At 43.8% G+C, this 22,318-nt stretch overlaps 1 protein-coding gene across 1 annotated transcript in view; it reads right to left on the reverse strand.

Annotated features, from left to right (window-relative positions):
- The window catches only part of AXDND1 (axonemal dynein light chain domain containing 1), a 2,684,234-nt gene that overhangs the window by 895,529 nt on the left and 1,766,387 nt on the right, over positions 1–22,318 (reverse strand). Inside the window, exon 16 of the mRNA XM_044085955.1 lies at positions 12,413–12,644. Coding sequence (XP_043941890.1) covers positions 12,413–12,644 — 232 coding nt within the window. The remainder of the gene's footprint in view (positions 1–12,412; positions 12,645–22,318) is intronic.

Consider the following 22,318-nt stretch of genomic DNA (forward strand, 5'->3'; position numbering starts at 1 on the left):
AGTTTTGTTCTTTGAATTGTAAATAAAGGAATGCATTCAGAAAGTCATTTGGATAAGATAACTTTAGATACTGATAAGCCTTTCTTAGTATTAGAATAGGAAACAAATAGCTGATCGGATTTTCTGAAATCTCCATTTCTATGTAGGTAAAAATGTAACTGCCTATGAACGTCCAATAGGTGTAACGAGTATTCCCCTTTATTCTGAAAATTTGGGAAGAAAACTAGTAACTCAATAGATTGATTGCGGTTACTTTCAGATACAACCTTGAGCAGAAAGGAGGGGTTGCTGCGTAAAGAAAGTCTGTCTTTATGAAAAATCAATATGGTTGTTTGACAGATAAAGCTTTTAATTCTGAAACTCTCCTCACAAAGGTGATAGCTATTAGGAAGAGCGACTTCCAAGAAAGATACTTTACATCACAGCTAGCAGACGGTTCAAATGGAGGATAGATAATATGTGACAACACAAAATTTAGATCCCAAGGTGGAGATGGATCTTTGTACCTTAGAAGTGTAGTTCCTTTCAAGAAGGCTTTACAAAGCCTGTTTGACATGATTCCATAGCCATTTTCTCCTATATGAAAGTTTGAAATTGCTGCCAGTTGAACTCTAATAGTAGCTGCAGCAGCACCTTCACTGAAAAATTTAGCCAAGAAGTCTAATATAAAATGAATGGGAGCAGTAAAGGGATCAGTCTGATTAGAATTACCACATAAAACAAACGTCTTCCATTTTCCCTTGTACAGTTTTCATGTAGATGACTTATGTGAAGAAATTAAAATGCATTTTACAGGAGAGGAAAGGGAAGGAAACCTGGATATCAGGGGAAATGGAGCAGCCAAGCTGTCAGTTTGAGGTTGTTTAGATTGAGATGAACCATTCCTGACAGGTGAGTCAGAAGATCTGGAATGGGGTCCAGAATCCATGGCTCGTCTTGAATATTAGGCCGAAGAAAGGGGAACCAAATTTGTTTTGGCCAGTAGGGGATAATTAGGATTATTTTTGTCTTCAACAAACTTGCTTTCTGTAGTTGTTTGGGAATTAGAGGAATGAGTGGAAAAGCATAAAAAAATCTGGGGGCCAATCGTGAACAAGTATATCCCTTGGGGACTCCCCTGGAGGGGAAATCAGGGCAAAGTAGTTGCTGCATTTGGCATTGGTGGGTGAAGCAAAAAGGTCACAGCAAGGCTGGCCCCATTTTCGGAAAATGTCTTCCGCAACTTTTTGATTGAGGGACCATCCGTGTGGCAATAGTATAGCTCTGCTCAATTTGTCTGCTATTACATTGGACACCGATTGGAAGATGTCACTGACAGACCCTTAGGGCTTCCTGACAAATGGGGTAAGATCTGGTTCCCCTTCCATGTTTATGTACCAGACCACAGACATGTTGTCTGATTGGATTGCTATCATTCCCAGAGGGAAGGAGTTTTGAAATGGTTGCAATGCTAAAAGCACAGCCCGCATCTCCAGGACGTTTATGTGAAGATGGGCCTCGTGTTGATGCCAGATGCCTTGAACTGTCTCCTCCAAATAATGCCCCCTCCCACGCTATCTGGGAAGTGTCTGTGGTCATACTGGCTTGGGGTTGGGGACGAATAAAGTGATGGCCTTGAGATACCAGAGGACAGTGAATCCACCAGTAAAGATCGTTTATGCATGAATTTATCATTTTTTTTGTGTCATTGGTAGTTCTAGAATTGACGACCATGTCAAAAGTAACCACTGAATTATTCTCACGTGGAGATGAGCTAAAGGAATAAGGAAAATTGAGGTGGCCATTTTGCCCAGTACTTGAAGAACTAGTTTGGCAGAAGCTTATTTCTTTCTGATCAGCATTCTTCCGAGGGACTTCCTCAGTGAGGTAATCTGGAGAAGTTTCAGAGAGGGGGGAGGGTCCCTTGCGGGATGTCCTGAGGCCTGGGGTCTCTGCAGTGCTGTGGAAGGGGTATATGAGTAGGTGAAGTCACTGGCCCAAAAGTGGAAGGAAGATCCTGGATAGACTGTGTCTGTGACTGGGATGTAGTCATTACCCTCCTCATAACCTCAAAGGCACCCTGTCCCTTATCCAAAGAAAACCCTGAGACCAAAGAAAGGCAAACCATACCTGGCAAGGCCAAAATGGGGCAATGAGGATCACTTTGCTCCCCAGTCAGCAAGCTTTCTGTAGGAACTTCAGAATAAGGGGTACAGGGGGAGAAGCATAATGAAGACCGGGAGGTCAAACATGGACTAGAGCATCTTTGGGGGACTCCCCCGGTGGGGGGTTCAGATCGAAGAACTCGCTGCACTTCGCGTTGGAAGGAGATGCGAAGAGATCGCAGCAAAGCCGACCCCACTCTAGAAAGATCTCCTCCCCTATGGAAGGATTCAGAGACTACTCGTAAGGCATCAGAATAGTCCGGCTTAGTTTGTCCACCAGAATGTTGGACTGCCCCTGAATATGCATTCCTACCAGAAAATGACCGGTGGAGATCGCCTATTCCCAAACTCTCATGGCCTTATGACAAAGGGGGTAAGATCTGGTCCCTCCCTGTTTGTTGATATACCAGACCACTGACATGTTGTCTGATGGGATTGCAATGGTTCCCAGAGGTAGAAAGGCATGAAAGGCCTGCAATGCTAAAAGGACCGCCCTCATCTCCAGAACGTTTATATGCAAACTTGTCTCGATCGGGGACCACATGCCTTGGACTGTCATTCCAGAACAATGCCCCCCACCCTAGCTGAGAGGCATCTGTGGTCACTGTGGCTTGGGCATGGGCTGGAACAAAAGGTCATCCTTCCAAGATTTCCAAAGATTGCATCCACCATAGAAGGGACGACGTGCAGATTTTGCTTATGTGTACTGAGTGCGACAACGGAAGATCCAACAAAGACCACTGCACAGCTAGAGTCCACTGCAGTACTTGCATATGTAAGCGAGCACATGGCAGAAGTATTATCGTCGCTGCCATAGAACCTAGGGCCCTTAAAACTGACTCTGCTGAGGGAAGATGAGATCGGTAAATGAAAGTGACATGTATCCTTAAATTTCGAACTCTCTCCAAGGTCAGGAAAACTTTTGTCTGTAACGTGTCTATCCGTGCTCCTATGTATTCTATAACCTGGACAGGGTTTAGAAAAGATTTGGCTGTGTTGATTGTAATCCCTAGATAGTGTGCAAGACATCGGAAATAGTCTCTGGTCTGACAAAGTAGATGCTTGGTGGGAGCAGTACGGAGCCAATCGTCCAGGTAAGGGTAGACCTGAATCCCCTGAAGCCTCAGGTGAGCTGCTACTACTGCCATCACTTTGGTGAACACCCTGGGGGCTGTGGTAAGACCAAAGGGTAGGGCTTGAAAATGATAATGATCGACTCTTAGCCAGAAGCGGAGAAACCTCCTGGAGCTTCTGTGCATCTTTATGTGATAGTAAGCATCCTGGAGGTCGAATGATAACATCCAGTCGTGCACTTGCAGGTATGGCAGAATGGACTATAAGGTGACCATCTGCAACTTCTCTTTGGCAACTGACAGGTTCAGAGTAGACAGGTCCAGAATGGGCCTTAAGTCCCCTGTCTTTTTTGGCACCAAAAAGAACCTGGAGTAGATGCCTGATCCGGATTGATCTGGGGGAACATGTTCAATGGCTCGTTTCTTTGGCAGCTTGGAAACCTCTAGCGCTGCTGCCTCCCTTTGCTTGGGTGGTACGTTTGGAAGGAGTTGGTAAGGTATAGGGAGAACCACAAACAGGATTGAATAGCCTCTGGAAATTATCTGAAGCACCCAATGGTCTGATGACATGGACTCCCATGCCGCCAGGTGCAACGACAGGTGACCCTCGACTGCCTCCAGAGCAGAGCAGTCAGGCAACCCCTCAGGGTTGCTGCGCAGGCCTGTCTGAGAACGGTTCTCGAGACCCAAAATTCCTCGGACCCCCTCTGCCTCTGGACCGGCATCTGTCCTGTCCCCCTCTACCTCTTGGGGAAGAAGAGCTTTGAGTGTCCCGGGAATACTGAGCCTTCCGGAACCACATCCTCTTTTGCCCTAGCTGATCTCGGGAAAAGGATCTTTGAGGGTTTGAGAAGCGGATTCTGATGGCAGACAGTTTCTTCCCATCTTTCTCACTCTGGACCAAGGTGTCACGGATGGTCTTACCAAAGAGGGAAGAGCCATCATATGGGGCATTCGCAAAAGATGTCTTGAAGGGTTCCGTGAACTGACACAAACTGAGCCAGGCATTACGCCTCATGGAAACGCCAGACCTATTCGCTCCTTTGGTTGCGTGTAAGAGGAGTCGCATAGATGTATCAGAAACTACTGTCAAGGTAGCCATCCTCGAGGAGAATGTAGCCCTGTCCGCCTGCGACATGGACTTTGGGGGAGACTCAGTCAGTTCCTTAAGCAGGTCACACTGTAGTCAAGTAACATGGGCAAGATAGTTCAGCTCCCTGATAGAAAAGGTTGCTGATGCAAAAACCTGCTTCCCTAGACAATCCGTCATCCTAGACTCACGGTCAGGAGGATGGACTGAGGAACTCTCCTGGGCTATTTCCTTTTTGGTGGTGGCTGCTACCACCATAGCATCTACTGGGGACCCTTTATTCCAAGCCGGTCTGTCTGCCGGGGGGCTCAATATTTTGTCCAGGTGCTTAGGGACTAGTTCCATAGTGTCCGGTTCCTTCCAAGCCCACGAGGTGACCATGTCCACTAATGGATCCATGGGGGGAGACACCCAGGAAGTAGATGGGCCTGTGCCGAAAGCCTCCAGGAACACCGATTCGTCCTACAAAGGTTTTGGGGCGGACCAACCTCCCCGGTGGCGCAAAATTTACATGATGTCTCCGAAGGAGATATTAACGGGAGGTGATCTGGAGGAACCATCCCCATCATCCAAATCAGTGTCCTCAGTGAGGGACTCTGTAGAGGAGTCCAAGTGCCTTCTCTTGCAAGTATGCTTATGAGGAACCTCTCTGGTGGGGTTTTCCAAAGGGGGCTCACAAACTACTAGTTGTTCCTCAAGGGAAACCACCTGGTGCTCCTCGAGCATGGGTTGTCTCTGTGGTAAAATGACAGGATTCACACGCAAAGCAGAGGGAGTCAGGGCGGAGTCTGAAGATATAGTCAGGGGCCACGACCCATTGGAGAGAACCCTTTTCACGACATCGAACGCCAAAGAAGAGCGAGCTCCCTGGGACACCAGTAAGGGAACCGCTCTCCCCGGATCCGAAGCAGGAATCGGAGCGGGGCCAGAAGTAAATGGAGCACCAAGGTGGTGGCCGTGACCCGACAAGGTAGGAGCCGATGGAAAAAACTTCACCCCCTCAGATCTGACACCCAGGCTATGGCTCTGAGAGCCACTCAGATTCGAACTAGTCAGATCCGACATGCTCCAGACAGCTGCCGGCACTGAGGAAACAGGTACCATTGGGCACCGACCCCCTGACTAGGGGAACTCTCAGATCCATGTACTCTGAAACCAGGGGGGGGTTGGATCGGAGAAGGAGATATAGGTGTAAAGAAGGGAAGCAAGCTTCTCCCTCCAGTAGGAGAGGGGGCTGGCAAGCTCCCATCTGAATTTGTGTGCGAATAAATTTCCACATCATTTTATCCATGTCAGCTTCTGAGAGACTGTGGGTAGACTGCGACGAAGCCATGGACTCCGACCTGATGGGTCGAAGAACCAAAGCTCTAGAAAATAGCCTGGGCTCCTACAGCTCCAGAGAAAATCTAGGAGATCAGAGCCGAGGGGAGTCAGGTCAGTGCCTAGTCTGAAGTTTGGGGGAGGCCCGGTCAGAGCCGAAAGGTCCGAAAACCTCTTCCTCGTCACTCGTATGCTCTCTCTCCTTCTCTCTGCCCTTTCTACTACCTCCTTCCACAGGCTTAGGAGGATGAGTCCCAGCCTGGGAGGGAGGAGAAGCAAGGGTGGAAGTTGAAGGAGAGGTGGTCACAGCAGTGACCGAAGCAGAAGATGGAGGCGGCCGCCTCCATAGAAAGGAGCAGGCCCTTCATCATAAGTTTAGCCCTATGGTCTTTAAGGGCTCATGGGTTAAAACCCGCACAAATACTGCAGTCCGTTCATAGATGGGCAGCACCCAAACAAAGAGTGTGGCCGTCAGCTGGTGACAGTTTGTGGCCGCACTCAGTGTATCTTTTGAAGACTTGTTTTGGGAGATCAGCCATAACCAGTCCCAAGAAACAAAAAAGGGATTTTTAAAGACACTCTCCACTCGCCACATACTCAACCACAAGTACACAAAAGGCTGAGGGGGGGGGGGAGTCTAACTACTACAGGACTACCTGAAAATTAATTAAAAGTACCTATACTCAATGCACCAGCGAAGGGGAGGAAGGGAGGAGACCTATATTACCAGTAAACACACTGAACACTAAGAAATAGGGGAAAAAACACTTCAAAAATCTACTCACAATGCATTGCGAAGTTGCAGCAAACGAGATCTGAGGGCTGGAAGGTAGTGGTGGTGTATTATGGGTAGGGGGGAGGAGCTTTGAGATCACAGCAGATGCTTGTGAAGTTGCCGGCTCAGATCTATTACAGATCTGATATCCACAGGTTGAAGAGCAAATGAAGTAAACTACTTCAGATCAATATACACACACACACACACACACACACACACACACACACACACACACACACACACACACAAGAATGGTCTCTAACTAAAACAGACGTTAAAAGGATTGAGGAAAAATAGGACTTTTTTTTTTTTTTTTTTTAATTATAGAGTTAAAGAATGTCCTATAATTTAAACAGATGCTGAAAAGGGAGAGAGAGAACTGAGGGAAGGAAACAAAACGTCCTCTAACTTAAATGGATGTTGGGAGGGGAAAGCTAAGAAGAGGGAACAACACTCACACAGCCAGAAAGAACATCCTCTAACTTAAATGCACATAAAAAAGTGTAAGGAATTTGCTAAACTAAGTAATACAGGAAAAATTAAGTAGAAATTACAAAAAATATATAAATAAACTTTCACTTAGCCCACAGCTTCCTGAGAGGACCATGTCTTTCACTGAATGGCAAACAAGATCTGGGGGCTTAGGGAACTGCATTAAGGGTAATGTAGAATGCCCACGAGCTTTGCTGAAGGCTTCAAGCTTTGAAAAAGGCCAAGATGGAGCCAATGGATCGGATCTGACCCATAAGTGAGAATACAGGCGAGAATGACAACATCACATCACCAGTTTTCAAAAACTGCATGCAATCTCTGAATGATCACATTATGAAGGATAAATCCACACTGGACTTATTATGTGTGTTATGTAATATTCCAGGCATAATCAATGTTGTTAATAAATACAGTTATCAAAATAAACTTAATTTCTGTACATTTAGTAATATGTAAAACACCTAGCGGCTTACAAAAAATTGTAATGTAGCACATAAAGTGTCACAAATGATTAATGAAACTGACACTGATACTTTCTGAATAACATTAATTTTTAGGTTCATAGGTTCACAGGTATGAACTAGGCAATCAGTCTTCAGACCATTTCAAGCCTAGACAAAAAGCCCTATTCAAAAGTTCTCTGTAGCCTGAAGAAAACAAGATAGACTAGGGAAGAAGTTGAGGCTGCTCATCCAGTTATCTAGGTTTACCTTGAAGGTGGCAAAGGTGCTACTCTGCTTGAATTGTAGTGGAAATTTATTCCAGAGGGGAGGAATAAGTTGGGATATGAATTGACCATACCTACATGTTTTATCTATCTGCTGATGAAGGTTTGGTTCTTTTAACCAAGGATTTGAGGTACCATTAGTTCTGCTAATGAAAAGGAAGTTAAATATGATTAGATCTTTCATGGCTTGAAAGGCTAGACCCAGATCTCCATGAAGGAATCGGTAAGAGACTGATTGCAGAGAAAGGGTTGCTAGTCTCTCCTGATAGCTAAGATTTTTGAGACCACTGTTATGTTTAGGTACAAATCCCTGAGGTCTTTGAAGTTGTGTGATATGTTTAGACAAATGCATGACAAAAGGTGCATTATATTCAATAATGGCTCTGATAAGACATAAGTAAATGAGAATTAATACTTCTTTGGATCTAGTAGAGCTGTCTTTTGAAATTAGACTGGCTAGATAAAAGGCTTTCAGAACAACCGTGGAGGCATAATGGTCAAATACTAAGAAATTATCGACAAGTGTGCCTAGAAACCTTGCAACAGTGTCTGATTGGAAGGGTGCAACTCCTACATGGTAAGTGAAACTATTTTATTACCAAAATGAACTACGATATATTTTTTTACATTTAATTTGAGACCTTTGTCCTTACACCAATAGTTAGCATAGTCTAAAACAAGTTGCAGCAATTGCGAGTCACTCGAAGGTCAAATAACAGCAACCAATTTATAGTCATCTGCAAACTTAGTTAACCATAGGCCAGAAGTGCTGGTCTGAAGGTCTTAGAATATATATGCCAAACAGGAGCGGGCAAAAAACTGAGCCCTGTGGTATACCACTGGTAACTCTTTTTCTTTCAGAAGTGTCACCTGTGACTCTAACATTATGGCTTCTGTCAAGCCACCACACAATATAAGGATTTTTATTCAGATTTACAAGTCTGTCAGTAATGCCTACATGGGGAATAGTATCAAAGACCTTGGCCATGTCTAGACATGCTATATGCATTGTATAACCACTTTCCACTGTTTCAGTTTTATGCTACTGAAACTTGTTAAATATTTTATCAAACATAATTATGTTAGTTTTGTTTAATACACAAAATACATGACATGAAATACATTTAGTATATTTGCAGAGATTATTCTTTGGAGAACAACTATGTACTTTATACCTTTTTCATAAAAGGTATTATTCAATTATTTATTGCATCACTACTCAGTTGCCTATCTTCCAGGACCGTAAACACATTCCAGTGAGATGCCCATTTGAAGTGGTGATACTGTGGCTCGATAAAGAATCATACTAGATGCATATCAGAATCTCTCCACTATGAATGAATTTGAATAATGACATAATTATTTTCCAAAATTTTACAAGAGGTGGACCAGAGGAAAATAACGCCCATTTTATATTAGGGTAATAGATATACTAACAGTTTAAATGAACTGTAACTGCAACACATTTGAGGATGTAAATGCTTTTGTATCTGTGTTATAAGTAAATAAGAAGTTATGTACCTACCATAACGTTCCATGTTAGTTGTCTTCTCTACTTCTTTTCTCTTTGCTTGAGGGTTCGAGCCGATCCCGTTCTCGGCGCACTCTAAGCTAAGCCGGAGTCTTTTCCACTTTTACCAGCTCAGCGAGGCAGCCCCATATCCCATGATGTAAGCAAGGTAAGTACCCATGATGAAAAAGACGGTAAAAAAAAAGAAAACCAAGCAAAAAGGAACTTTAAAGGAAGAAAGGATGGAAGAAGGACAAGGTCTGACCAGTCTTGGAAGGTCTCTGAAGATAATAAAAGGTCATGCCAGGCCAGAGGGGGCCAGGAAGAGGAGAATTGGCCAGGGGAAGGCTAGAAGACAATTCAATGCTAGGTTCTTAACAGTAAGTTAAACTTCTTAATGTTGTTGTCATACCGCGTCCCTTCTTGCTTCCTGGCACCGCTGGGCCCTCTGCAACAAACTCTGGGTGGCCTAATGAACAACTGGCTGGCTCTCTGAGCCAAAGCCAAGTCTGTCCTGGAGGCAAAGTCCAATTTGTAATGGAAACAAGTGTGAGGGTGCATATAGTCTAAAGGAAATAGGGCTTGAAGGCTGAAAAGTAGCTAAGCTCCTAGTTGGTGTGCTTGCTTTGGGGTTTTTTTTGTTGTTTTGAGTTTGAGATTAGCTGAGGTTTCCAGAGTATAAATTTCAGAGATGACCTAAGATTTCCATCTGGACACAGGAACTTTAGGAAACAGGGAATTTTCCATTACAATCCCATAGGGAATTTTTTCTAAATTTTTTGTTTCAAATTTTTTCTCTGTCCATAATTGTTCTAACCAAGATAACATGTAGCTTTTGTTCAGCTCTCAGCTCTGTCTGAATAGTTTGGGAAAATACAGAGATTTTTGGATTTGATTCAAATTGGTCTTTGAAGTTTACCTTATTGGTCTTTTTCTGATTAGTTCAAAGAAACTGTGTCTGGTCTTTGTGAAAACCAAATAGGGCTCTGAAACGATAGAGCATGAAGCTAGACACCCCTCCCACGATGTAATAGCCAAAGAAGGGAATAAAGTCAAGAAAGAAGGTCACAGGAAGAAAGAAAAAAAGAGAAGGGGAGGGGAAGAAATCAGGATGGGCACACTGAGGAGATCCACTGGGAGGAGAGGGATTCCTTGATGCTTTCAGAAGTAGGAAAATTCCTTTCAAGAAGCTGCCCTGCAGAGCCTATGGGACATAATATTATGGGACACATTCCCATGATGAAAATTGGAGATATGTGTGGAGTGGACTCTGGAGCAATTGAGAAATCTCTCCTCGGAATGAAAAAGCCTCCTGAGAAGGGGCAGGGAAAAAAAGAACAGGGCAAGTGAAAAGGATCATTAGAAAGCGTTTCCATTTGCTTGTATAAAATCTCCCTCTGGGCAAATTTTAGCAGTAGAAACTTTTATGTCTCTACTATGATGTCTCTCATGACAGGGCTAACTGGCTTGGGAGGGAAGTGGAGCAACAGCAACCATGCTGTGAGGTTGGGGAGAGGGATAGACAGGTGAGGAAGGTGGTGAATCAGAAGATCTGGCACTCTGGCACTGGGTCCAGGCTGCACAAATGCACCAAAAGGTGAGCATGGAGGAACGGAACCAAACTTTGCACGAGGGCCAGTAAGGAATCAATTTAAATCTCAAAATTCTCAAATCTGGAATCTTCTGGGGGACTGAGGGGAAGAGGGGAGAGGAAAAAAAGGGAAGGCATAAGAAGTCCCTGGGGGCTAACTGGGTCTCTCTGGGGATGGGATGGCAGAAGAAGAAAGAAGAGAGAGAAGAATGGTGGACATTTGCCGTTTTGGCAAGTAGCAGATCGCACATGACCCACCCCAGAAAATCTCTCTCTCTTCTGAGAGTGCTTGAGGAGGAGACCTGAGCGGAGGCAATCAATCTGCTGCTCAATCTGTGCTACAATGTTGGTTGGTTTTCCTAGGGATATGCTAGAAACAGGGAAGAGATGAGAGGAGATCACTCTATTGCTGGCTTCTCGACACAAGGGGTAGGACTTGGTTCTGCCCTGTTTGTTGATATATCATGTTGATCTGTCTTGAGAAAGGAGGGGCCAGGCTTCTGGGTACAGTGATAAATCTTCCCGACTGCCTCCAAGGAGGGACAGCCAACATCTCGATCAGGGGAGGCTGGGGGCTGAGAGAGGAGAGGCTCTTTCCCTGTTTTGGACCCCTCTGCCTCTAGAGGCGGGCGCCTGTTGTTGTTACCTGTTTAGGAGTTCTAGGATGTCTGAGAAGGAGACATCCTCAGAGTCCCTAAGTAAGATCTCGAGATGAGAGTAGAGAGCTGAAGAAACAGAAGGGGTAAGAGAAGTAAGAGTAGAGGCTGAAGAAACAGAAGGGGGTATCTGTCCTCAATGCCATCGGAGCCGATGAAACTATAGACCCTGTCGGAGCCACAACTTATCGAGCCGACGCCTCGCCGACAGCCGAGCTCAGCAGCCCCAGAACATACCATACAAACTAAAACGGTGAGCGAGCGCCGATGCGATGCCCACATCGTGCGGTGGTCAGAACCGATCGACCGCGACCCGCGAACCCGACACGAAGTCGAATCGGGCCGACACCGAGCCGTGCCGGCGGCGCGAAAAGCAGCCAGAGCCCTCCTCAGCAGATCTCACCAGAAACGAAGTCGAGGAGGAGCCGAGGCCAGGGGCTGACACAGAAGCCTGGGCCTTGGGCTGAAGGAATGACATATAGCACAGGAGTCCTGCAGGTGAAGAGTCTCTTTGACATGGTGAAAGACAACACACACAGTCAAAGAGTTAAATTAAATTAAATATACCAAAAGGTATAAGTAGACAAACACACACACACATGGGATGGGTAAAGTTTGACTAAAAAATAAAAAGAGACAGGTAAATTTCTTTAAAATTAACTTAAAACTAAAATTTAAAGGGTTTTGGTAAAAAGGGGCTAAAATATCAAGTATTTTAATCACTTACCAGGAGCTGGTAAAAGGAGGACCTCCTGGCTGCAAAACGAGACAAGAATGAAGGCGAGATTGACAACTTAACATTATATATATTATCAATATATTTCAAATCACAAACACTACATGTTTCAAAACTATCTTTATCAAAATGTTCCACATCAAAGATTACACTCTTAGGGATACTGTGCACTGAACTGATGCTTATGTCAAAAATGCTCACTTTCAGACTTCGAAGTTGCAGAATGACAGCTACTCTGAACAAGCACAAACTATCTACAGTTATATGGACAGGGTACTTTCCATTTTCCATTTACCGTTTTCACCAGATGCTCTAGTTAACCACTGCTGACATAGCCCCTTCACAGTTTCATTCAGATCTTCTAGCTGCTTCTGCTCAGGAATGTTCTCATATGAATCAAGACTTCGAAGAAAAACAATGCTGCCCAGTTCTGTCCACTGATTTTGCAAACCAGAAAGTTTCTTCATAGTTTCTTGACGAGCTAGCAATGTTTCCCCACCAAAGCTTTCAAAATCTCTCATCAGCGTCTTAAAAATAAATATAGCAAAATAACTTAGTTACATTTAAATGTTCAATATTGGCATGTAATGTAAACAGTTGCAAAGGAGTTATTCTAGCAAACAAGACAAGCATTTTTATGCAGCAGTTTTTTATATCGAAAACAGACAAGTCCAGAAAACTGTAAGTTGAGTGACAACTGATCAAGTATATATTCTGCTATTAAGATGTAGTTGTAGTCCCTGACAATTCAGTGTGCATTCTGTTACATTGCCGAACAACACTCGCAATTAGGATAAGAAAGTTATGTTACTTAACATAATCATCTTCATGATTCATATCCTTTCACTTCAAGAAAGTAGGACTAGTTGCTGCAGGCATCACTAATTTGGTTTTGTAGGATTTTTCAAAGCTCAAGCTCCTCCAGTAACTCCCATAACACTCCTTTCCCCTCAGTTCTCCAGATCTAGTTTGTCAGGTTATTAGCTAAAAGGATAAAACAAAGGCCATAGAATCCCTAACAATATCCTGCTCTGTAGCAAGGCCTTGGATAATGTTAACTAAGATGATACAGAGATGAAGAGTATGGTCAAGAATGAGAGGGAGGGTATGTTGAAGTGGATGAGCATGGATCATAAAGCTCTATCATTATGGTAACTATACAAATTTCATAACTTATGAAATCCAGTCTGTCTCTTTTAAGAATATAGGACAGACTCCCCAGTCACACATCTGAGGTGGAATCATGACAAAATATTTCAGGGTATAGTTGTCCCAAAGGAAGAGCGACATCTTGAGATGGCATCCAACTTATAGTGTCTTGTAAAAGTATGCTGTGCAGTTCATGCTGCAGCAGCAGAAGCAGATTCTTGAAAAAAGCAAAAGGCAGCCATGGATCTAGATGAGTGAGCTCTGGGTTTACCTGGAACTATTTTATTACAAGAGACATAACAGTAGGTAATATAGTCAGACAGCTATCTGGTCAAGGAAATTCTGAAGATTTTCTTATGTAATCTGTTTGGGGAGAGGAAACAAGAAGCTGATCTTTTTGCATGACATTTGATTCTATGCAAATAAAATCTGCTTGTGAACATCTATGTAGTGTAAATTACACTTCTCTGTTAAGAGTATGCAGGAAAGAAAACCAAGAGACTGCTTAAGATTCAATTCTAAAATTACCTTTGTTGTAAAGGCTAGATTTGTACTGAACAAAATTCTATCCTTATGAAAAGTTAAATAATGTAGAGTGCAAGTGATAGCTTGCAATTCTGAGATCGTCCTGGTGAAGTGATTGCTACCAAAAAAGTCCTGTTTGATGCCTTTCATGGCAGTTGGTAATAAAGGAGAACATGTCAACTTTTCTTGGCTAAAACTGAGATCACACCAAGGAACCTTATCTTTATGGCGACCTTATCAGGAAGCTCATGTAAGCAAGGCTTCACAATCCCTTTGAGCTGTCACAGATGTAGAGTTGAAACCATGATAAAAGTTGGAAATACCTGCTAGGTGTACTCTTAAACTAGAGAATCTACAGTCTATTAAAATGTCTGCTAGAAATTGAAGAATACAAGGAATGGGAACTGTAATTGTATCTATACACTACTGAGTAGTCCAGAAAGAAAATTCGATCCACTTTCCATTGTATATTTTTCTAGTTGAGGGTCTCTGGCTGCTTTTAGGATTTGGGATATCTAAGCCAGGTAAGTAGGTTCCCTGGCCACTAGCAGAACTGGAAAGACTATGCAGTTAATTTGACAGACTGTAAGAGCAGGTGAGGCTTGACAGATGGGTAGGAATGAAGGTTTGGATGAGGTGTCAGAAGCAAAGGGATTCTGAATTAGATGAGGTCACAAAAGAGGAAACCATACCTGTTGTAGCTAAAATTGGGCTATCAGAATGACATTGACTTTACACAACATAACCTTCTGAAAGAGCTGCATTATCTGGGAGGGTATGGGAAAAATGCATGCAGTAGACCAGGTAGCCACTAGTAGACAAGAACATCCCAGGGTGTCTAACTCTGTGGAGAGATGAGGGACAAGAAGTTGCTTAGAACTGGCTGGGAAGACAAATGGATCCTAGAATAGCTTCTCCGAATGACAGAAAATCATCTATGCTGTCAACAAACTTAGGGATTTATCATAGGTTCATAGGTTCATAGGTTCATACTAGGCTATCTGCCCAAGGGCATTTATAAGCCTAGCCCATAGTTATTTGGCTTTCGCCACCCCTTTAGTTTGAATAAAACTATGCCTATTATTTTGCTGTGCCTCTGTCAAGCAGTGACACTGAAGTAATCCCTGGGGTATATCTGCGATCCCCCATCATGTGGCATCAGAAGTCACACGCTAAGCCTGTTCATTAATGGGAAGGCCCATTTTATGTTGATGTACCATAATGCTGACATGCTGTCAGTGTATTGTGACTACACTTTGAGAAAGATGTCTAGAAATGCCTGCAATGCAAAGAAAACATCTCTCATTTCCAAGATGTTAATGTGCAGTAAGGCCTCTTTTTCAGTAAAAGTCCTTGGACTATATGCCCTAAAAAATGCCCCTTACTCCAGTCCCAAGACACATGCACCTATGGTGACTGTGACTGTTGACAGAGGAGGTGGTAAAGGGGCATCTTTTTTTTAAGCTGGGTTGATGCCGCCACCACTGCAGATGTCTGCAACAGGCTTTGGTTAACCAAATGGCTTGATCTGGGGTCTTCCACCTGAAACCATTGGACCCAAAGTGTCAGCTGAATAACTCTAATGAGGTGCCATTTGAAAGGCAGCAAATTAATGGTTGTTGCCATGAGTCCCAGAACCTTAAGATCTAGAGTTGCTGACAGAGATGAATTATGAAGAAGAAAGATCACAGCCCACTAAACTGATATTAGCCTTCCTGGTGGGAGTCTGGCCAATTTTATTTAGTGTCCAGGTGACAGTCCATGAAAAAGAATGCTTTCAACAACTTTAGATGGGACCTTGCAATGTTTATTGAGATTCTCAAGGACAAATACAGTTGAAGTATGCAGTCTCGTATTATTAACGACTCTCATAGTGGAGGCAAGGAGCCAACCATAATGATATGGGAATAATAAACTGAAATTGCTGAAAAGCATTTAGTGGACACCGGGGGGGGGGGGGCAGTGGTAAGGCCAAACAACAGGGACCTGGCTTGGTAATGACTGCCTCCCTCTAGAAATGCAGCAATTTCCTGGAAGCCTTTCCTATCTTTATGTGTCTTGGAGATCCAGAAAGTACATGGAAGGACTGCTTGCACTTTAACCATCTAGAATATGGTTTTCACAGATATATTTAGATCACTAAGTATTGGCCTAAGGTGTTTCATCTTTTTGTGAACTAAAAAGAATTTGTAATAAACTCTAGACCCTCTCTGGTCTGGTCTGGTGGGACCTTGGTTTGCTGTTTTGTTTAGAAGATTTGTCTACCTTTTTTTTGGTTGCTTCTTGTTGTCATGGTAGCATGTTTGGTAAAGGAGGGAACAGCGGCCAGGGAACAGTTAAGAATGGAACAGAAATTATGGACCAGGCTAGGAAGGATTACTGGTTGGCTAAGAAAGTGGCTAAGAAAAGAGCTGCAATAGCAAACAACAAGGCATCAGAGACATTCTACCATCTTCTGGAAACTGACTCAGTTAAAGGCACAAAGAAACTATATCAGGTTGGAAGGCAAAGACAGAAAGGTAAAGAAGATAGTCAGACACCCGTCATAAGGGATGCCAGCCAAAAACCTGCTCCCCAGTCCACAGGACATCAAAGGAAGAGCTAAGGAGCACTTCTAGCAGCTTCTGAACAAAGAAACCCCCTCAGAAGCTGTACTGCCCCAGACACAGCCTACAATGACAGAAGAGGAGGAGCTTACTAAGAACAGCACTAAGGAAAATGAAGTCAAGGAAAGCAGCAGGCTCCGATGAGGTCACAGCAGATGTGATGAAGATGTTGGGTGAGACAGGGGAGAAGTGGCTCCTGAGGGTACTCATAGTATGGAGAGATGACTGGAGAATAAGCATACTAGTGCCAGTTTTCAAGAACAAACGGGACATTCACAACTGTGTGTAGTACAGAGGTATGAAGCTCCTGTCACATTGCATTTAAGTTCTGGAGAGGGTGACTGATAAATGTATATGCAGAGTAATAGAAAGTAAGATGGGAGTTGAGCAGTTCTGATTCAGATGAGGATGGAGCACGACTGACAGAATGTTTGCAGTGAGACAGATACTTGAGAATACGCTAGAAATGAGAAAAGAGGCCAACTGGATATTCCTAGATTTGGAGAAAGCATATGACACGGTCCTAAGAAAGTTGATTTGGGCGGTCTAGCAGTGGTTCAAAGTCCCAGAAACATTGGTAGAATTAGTGCAAGCTATGTCCAAGGACCCAATGACTCAAGTATGAACAGTGCCTCGTCTCATAGAGAGGTCTCAGTGGGAGTGGGTGTACATCAGGGTTCATCTCTGACCCCACTGCTATTCATGCTGGTGATGGACTACATTAGCAAACAGGTCAGAGGGAACAGATCAACAAAGTTCCTGTATGCAGACAATGTGGCATTACAAGCAGACTCTGAGAAAGAACTTAACGAAATGATAGGGGAATGAAATGCAAATCTGAAGGCACATGGGATAAAATGAAGTACAAATAATAAGACTGTTGTAATGGCAACAAATGGGAAAATCAGAAGAAGCTGAAAAGTGAGATAGAAGGGAAAACAGTCTTACAGGTTAATAGCTTCAAGTATATAGGAGGGATGGTGGAGGAAAAGTGAAGTCTGAATGAGGAGGTCAAAGCTAGAATCAGGGAGGCTGCAGCCAACTAACAGAGAGTGTCAGGTGTAACATATGACCAAAGAATGCCAAAGAAACTGAAATGTAAGGTGTACCAGTAATACTGTATGGTACAGAAACCTGGTCAGTTAAGCCAGAGCAGTTGAGGAAGCTACAGGTGAGGGAAATGACGTGTCTGAGACAGGTGGTAGGATACACACTGTGGGACAAATGAAGAAATGAAGACATAAGAGCAAAAGCCAAAGTAGGTCCAATTCAGAAAAGGTCAAAGAGAACAGAGTACTAAGTCAGAGCACATGTGCAGGAAAGCAGAAGACAATCAGGTGAAGATGATTTGGGACAGAGAGGAAGAAAGCAAGGGGAAACAAGGGTGCCCACCAAAGAGGTGGATGGACTGTGTGAGAAAAGACCTGTGACAGTCAGGCAAGAGTGTTGAAGAAGGTAGGAGAATGGCACTGAACAGAAACAGGGATGAAGACAGCTGACATGACACCCTGACCCCATGTAGAAAATGGGAAAAACGGGGATGATGATGATGACAAGAGAGAGAGAGTGATGATTTTCATGATGTGCATTTCCAGAGCCTGGATGTATATAAAGAGAGTCAATATGGAGCTTTCAGACTGTGTGTCTCAGGCTGTTATGAGCCTAGCATGGAGCCGCATACTAGCATGGAGCCACATATTACCATCATTGAGAATGATGCCACAATATGAGCAAAAAATGATTGATCTCAACAACTGTCTGTTTTTTCTGGTGTTATTCTAAGGGGACCCAATATTTGTCAGCTTGAGAGGACATGGTTAACAGACTATGTTGCTTTGCAAGGATGGTCTGCACCTCTCTCCACCAGGCTTTCGAATACTGGCTAAAACTTTATCCACCCCATTAGTGCCTTTTTTTAGGCAATGCCAAATTGACAAACCTACCGACATAGCAAAACCACCTCAACTGAACCTCAAGGTGTTACTGCTCAATGCTGGGAGCTTAAACAAAAAAATACACTCCCTCTAGGCCCTCCTCACATTTGAAAATACAGACATTTGTGCAATTACCAAGACATGGTTTAAAGCAGCAGGCAGTACTCCGGCGGTGCAAGGTTTCAGTGCCTTCCACACTTTTAGACCAGTACCTGCAAAGAAAAGGGCTAAAGGAGGAGGTGTCTCAATATATGTCAATAACACACATACCTCTAGGGTGGTCAAACAGGATGATGCACTGAAGTTCCCCCATGTGCAGATCAACATAGGCAAAATGCAGTACCATATCCTAGCCAGCTACAGGTCACCCTCCATGTCCCAAAAACTCACAATGCATATGTGGACCTACTAGTGACACTTACCATGAAAACTAAAATCCTGCTCATGGCAGACTTTAATTACCACTCTATAGACTAACCCTGGGATTCATGAAGCTTGGCATATGGCTTGCGCCGGCCGTGCAGCGTATATATGGAGTAGTCGCGCCATATGCATATTAATGAAGGCGCGCAGCGGCCACAGCCACGTGCATAGGAAATGTGCGCGAGTGCAAGGGCGATCGGTTGCAGGGAGGCGTGTCAATGTCGGCTGTTGAGGAGCAACCTAAACTGCTGAATATTATATCCCGCCAGCAATAGTAATCATACCTATCAGTGTCCATGGATACTGAAACGTATGCAAAGCATAGTCGCTGCGAACAGAAAATGAAGAATCAAACACAAATGCACGGTAGGGAATAACGGGTCCCTACCCTTGAACAAATTACATGAAAACCGTGTGCCCGTAGTCCGAAGTAGTGTTGATAGCTATACCATGTGGAAGTGAAACGTATCATTTGTTAGCGCGCCGCCAGTAGGTACGTCCAGTCCAACAGAGAGGGTCACCAGCCGACCCATAATGTGAGGGAGGGAACATAGCTGCGCAGATGTGTCCATAACAAAATACACGAGAAGAAATGTAGATATATGTAGTGACCGTATGTCTGAATCATATCCCACAAGTCATGTAATAGTCACATACAAAAGGTATGTCCGTATTTCACATACCAAATGTGATAGGAAATAGCATACGCATGTAAACGAAACAGAAGGAGCATATAAACAGCCATAACAATACGGACACATGTAGGCCGAAAGGAACAGTATGATCCGTACCGTCGACCAAGATTACCACCTGTCTCACTTTGTGAGCGACAGTCCCTCTGTGGGCAGATGTGTCCTGACACAAACATGTAAAACTGGAAAATGTCCAGAGAATATAGGACATAATTCATCTGTAGACGTCATGCAATAGTTGCATTAAACATATTTCACTGAATGTATATTACATAAATGTCATAACAAACAGAATAAGATACCGAAATGCTACAAGAATAAGCTTAGATATAGGCAGGAATTGTAAGTTCTATCTGCCAAACTGACCGTGGGTATGTGTCGGCCTGTAAAATATGCTGTGTTCACCGCAAATGTCACAGTAGGGTTGCCACCTTTTCAAATGGCCAAAGTGGGACATGTTTGGTACAGACATCAAATTTTACAGGCCAACACATACCCACGGCCAGTACAAAGGACAGAAGGTAACTGTTTTGCCTACAGAAAAGCGTATTCTTGTAGCAGTTTAGTTGCTTATTCTGTTTCTCATAACATTTAGGTATTTCAGATACAGAATAACTGTTTAATGCAACTATCACATAAAATATAAGAAATAATTTTGTCCTAAAACTCAGGACATTTGCCATGTTTACAATTACATGTCAGGACACAACTGCCCAAAGAGGGACTGTCCCTCGCAAAGTGGGACAGGTGGTAACCCTATGTCACACTGTGGCCAATTGAAAAGGTGGAAACACAACCGTCGACTGTGGGGAGGCATTGTCCACAACAGTCGGACAAGTGTAAGGAATAGCTTGAACATAGGAAAAGGTGCCATCCTACCACTGAGTAAAACAGGCTGGCAAAACCCGTAAGGCAGCTGTATAATCCGAACGTGTATGTGACACAGTCGAACGGGTAGTACCCGGATACACCAACCAAGTAATGAAAGTGAAGTATGGGCGTGTACCGATGTGCGTGAGGTATAGCATGTGGAAAGCAAACATGGCAGGGTAGTCCACACAACCATAAAGGTACCTGACACATGTAGGGTAGTCAATGTGTAACTCTGGCTGTGTCATGGGCCAACAACCAAAGTAGTGCTCTATGGGGTGTGAGGAATTCGCATGCGAGGGGTGGGTGTTTAATGGTAAATTCCTCAAAGGCGATACTGTGTCATATGCAGAAAAGGTGAACCGGAGGTGTACGAGGGGGCAGCGGGTGAAGTGGAAAGAAACACAACCAAATGTAGAAACAGCTGCAAGACAAGCAGACAGGTCATAGTGTAGAACACAATCCCACAAACATATGAATATGGAAATATGCGAGACAAATGTATAGATACGTCAATGGGTCCTGATGGAACTGGCCATAACAAACGCAACCCACCTGGATGCATAATGGCCTACCCAGCATACCCTCCACAACACACAACCTGCCACCATACCAGAACGTCCACCAAATCCAGCCGTACTTGGTCCACTGGTTTGTTGCAGAAACAGCCACACACAGTGACCCCTATGCATATGTAGTAGGTATTGTCACCCTAGGCAGTGTCAGGATTGCAAACCATGTATCCCCTGCATGTAAAACCCCCTGCACGTTTTCGTGAAGCCACAAAAATCTTCGTTATCTAACTTGTTTTGGTCTAGTCCAATTTTTGGGATATCCCTCATGGGATGACCAACTTGTGTAAATAGTAGAATGGGTATGACGACAAGATGTCCAATCTAGTAGATATCTGGACACAAGTCAGAACGTGCAGTGGAGGTCCATGACACTGTCCAGCCCTAAGTGGGCATGCATAACCTACCACCCAAGATAAAATACCTTCCCGTGACGCACGTGTCCAGACATGAATAGGAGGGAGACTATAATGCACACATTTGCAAAGTGGAAAAGGGCAGGAGGGTGAGGAAGACACTGACGTAAACAGGTCAACCCTGATCAAGTGTGAGGGACACTGACTGTGTGCAGTCGTGACTGACCATACCTGTCAACCTCTGTGAGCAAGATATCTGGACAGAGCCGTGAATATAAGTGAGACAAAGGTCCAACAACAGTGACAATCTGTAAAGATAGCTCTTAGAAACATTTGATAGAATAACAGTTTGCACATTGGCATTAATGTCTGGAGTATGAAGTCTGAAACCCAACTGTCTGTCAGCACGTTCCGACTGCAGTCTGTAATGCTGAGCTACTGCCACAGGTCCAAAAACATGGACAATCTGTAAAGATAGCTCTTGGAAACATTTGATAGAATAACAGTTTGCACATTGGCATTAATGTCTGGAGTATAAAGTCTGAAACCCAACTGTCTGTCAGCACCTTCCAACTGCAGTCTGTAATGCTGAGCTACTGCTGTGCCAGAACACAACAGCATATTACAGAGGTCCGTGCTATACCACTCAACTGTCCGGATATTCGCAGAATGACTAGGGGCACCACCTGTCCCACTTTGCGAGTAACACTCCCTCTGTAGGCAGTTGTGTCCTGTGAAAAAAAGCAAGACATAGCAAATGTCCTGAGAGTTTAGGACAAAGTTATTTCCTAAGTTTCTTTAATAGTCGCATAAAACAGTTATCTTATATATGAAACTTCTATATGTTATGTGAAGTAGCATAAGCAATTCAAATGTTACTAGAATAAGCTATTATATGCACAAAAAAGGTTAAAGTTCTGTACTATGTACGGTTGTAGGTATGTTTTGTCCTGGAAAATCTGACATCTCTACAGAACATGTCCCACTTTGGGCATTTGAAAAGGTGGCAACCCTAAAAATGACCACAATTTCGCCCCATAGTGTTGGTGTGTGCCTCCGACAATCTGCACCAGT

Source organism: Protopterus annectens, chromosome 10.part0 (genome assembly GCF_019279795.1).
Source record: "Protopterus annectens isolate FY-2018-M chromosome 10.part0, PAN1.0, whole genome shotgun sequence".
Classification (NCBI taxonomy): domain Eukaryota; kingdom Metazoa; phylum Chordata; order Ceratodontiformes; family Protopteridae; genus Protopterus; species Protopterus annectens.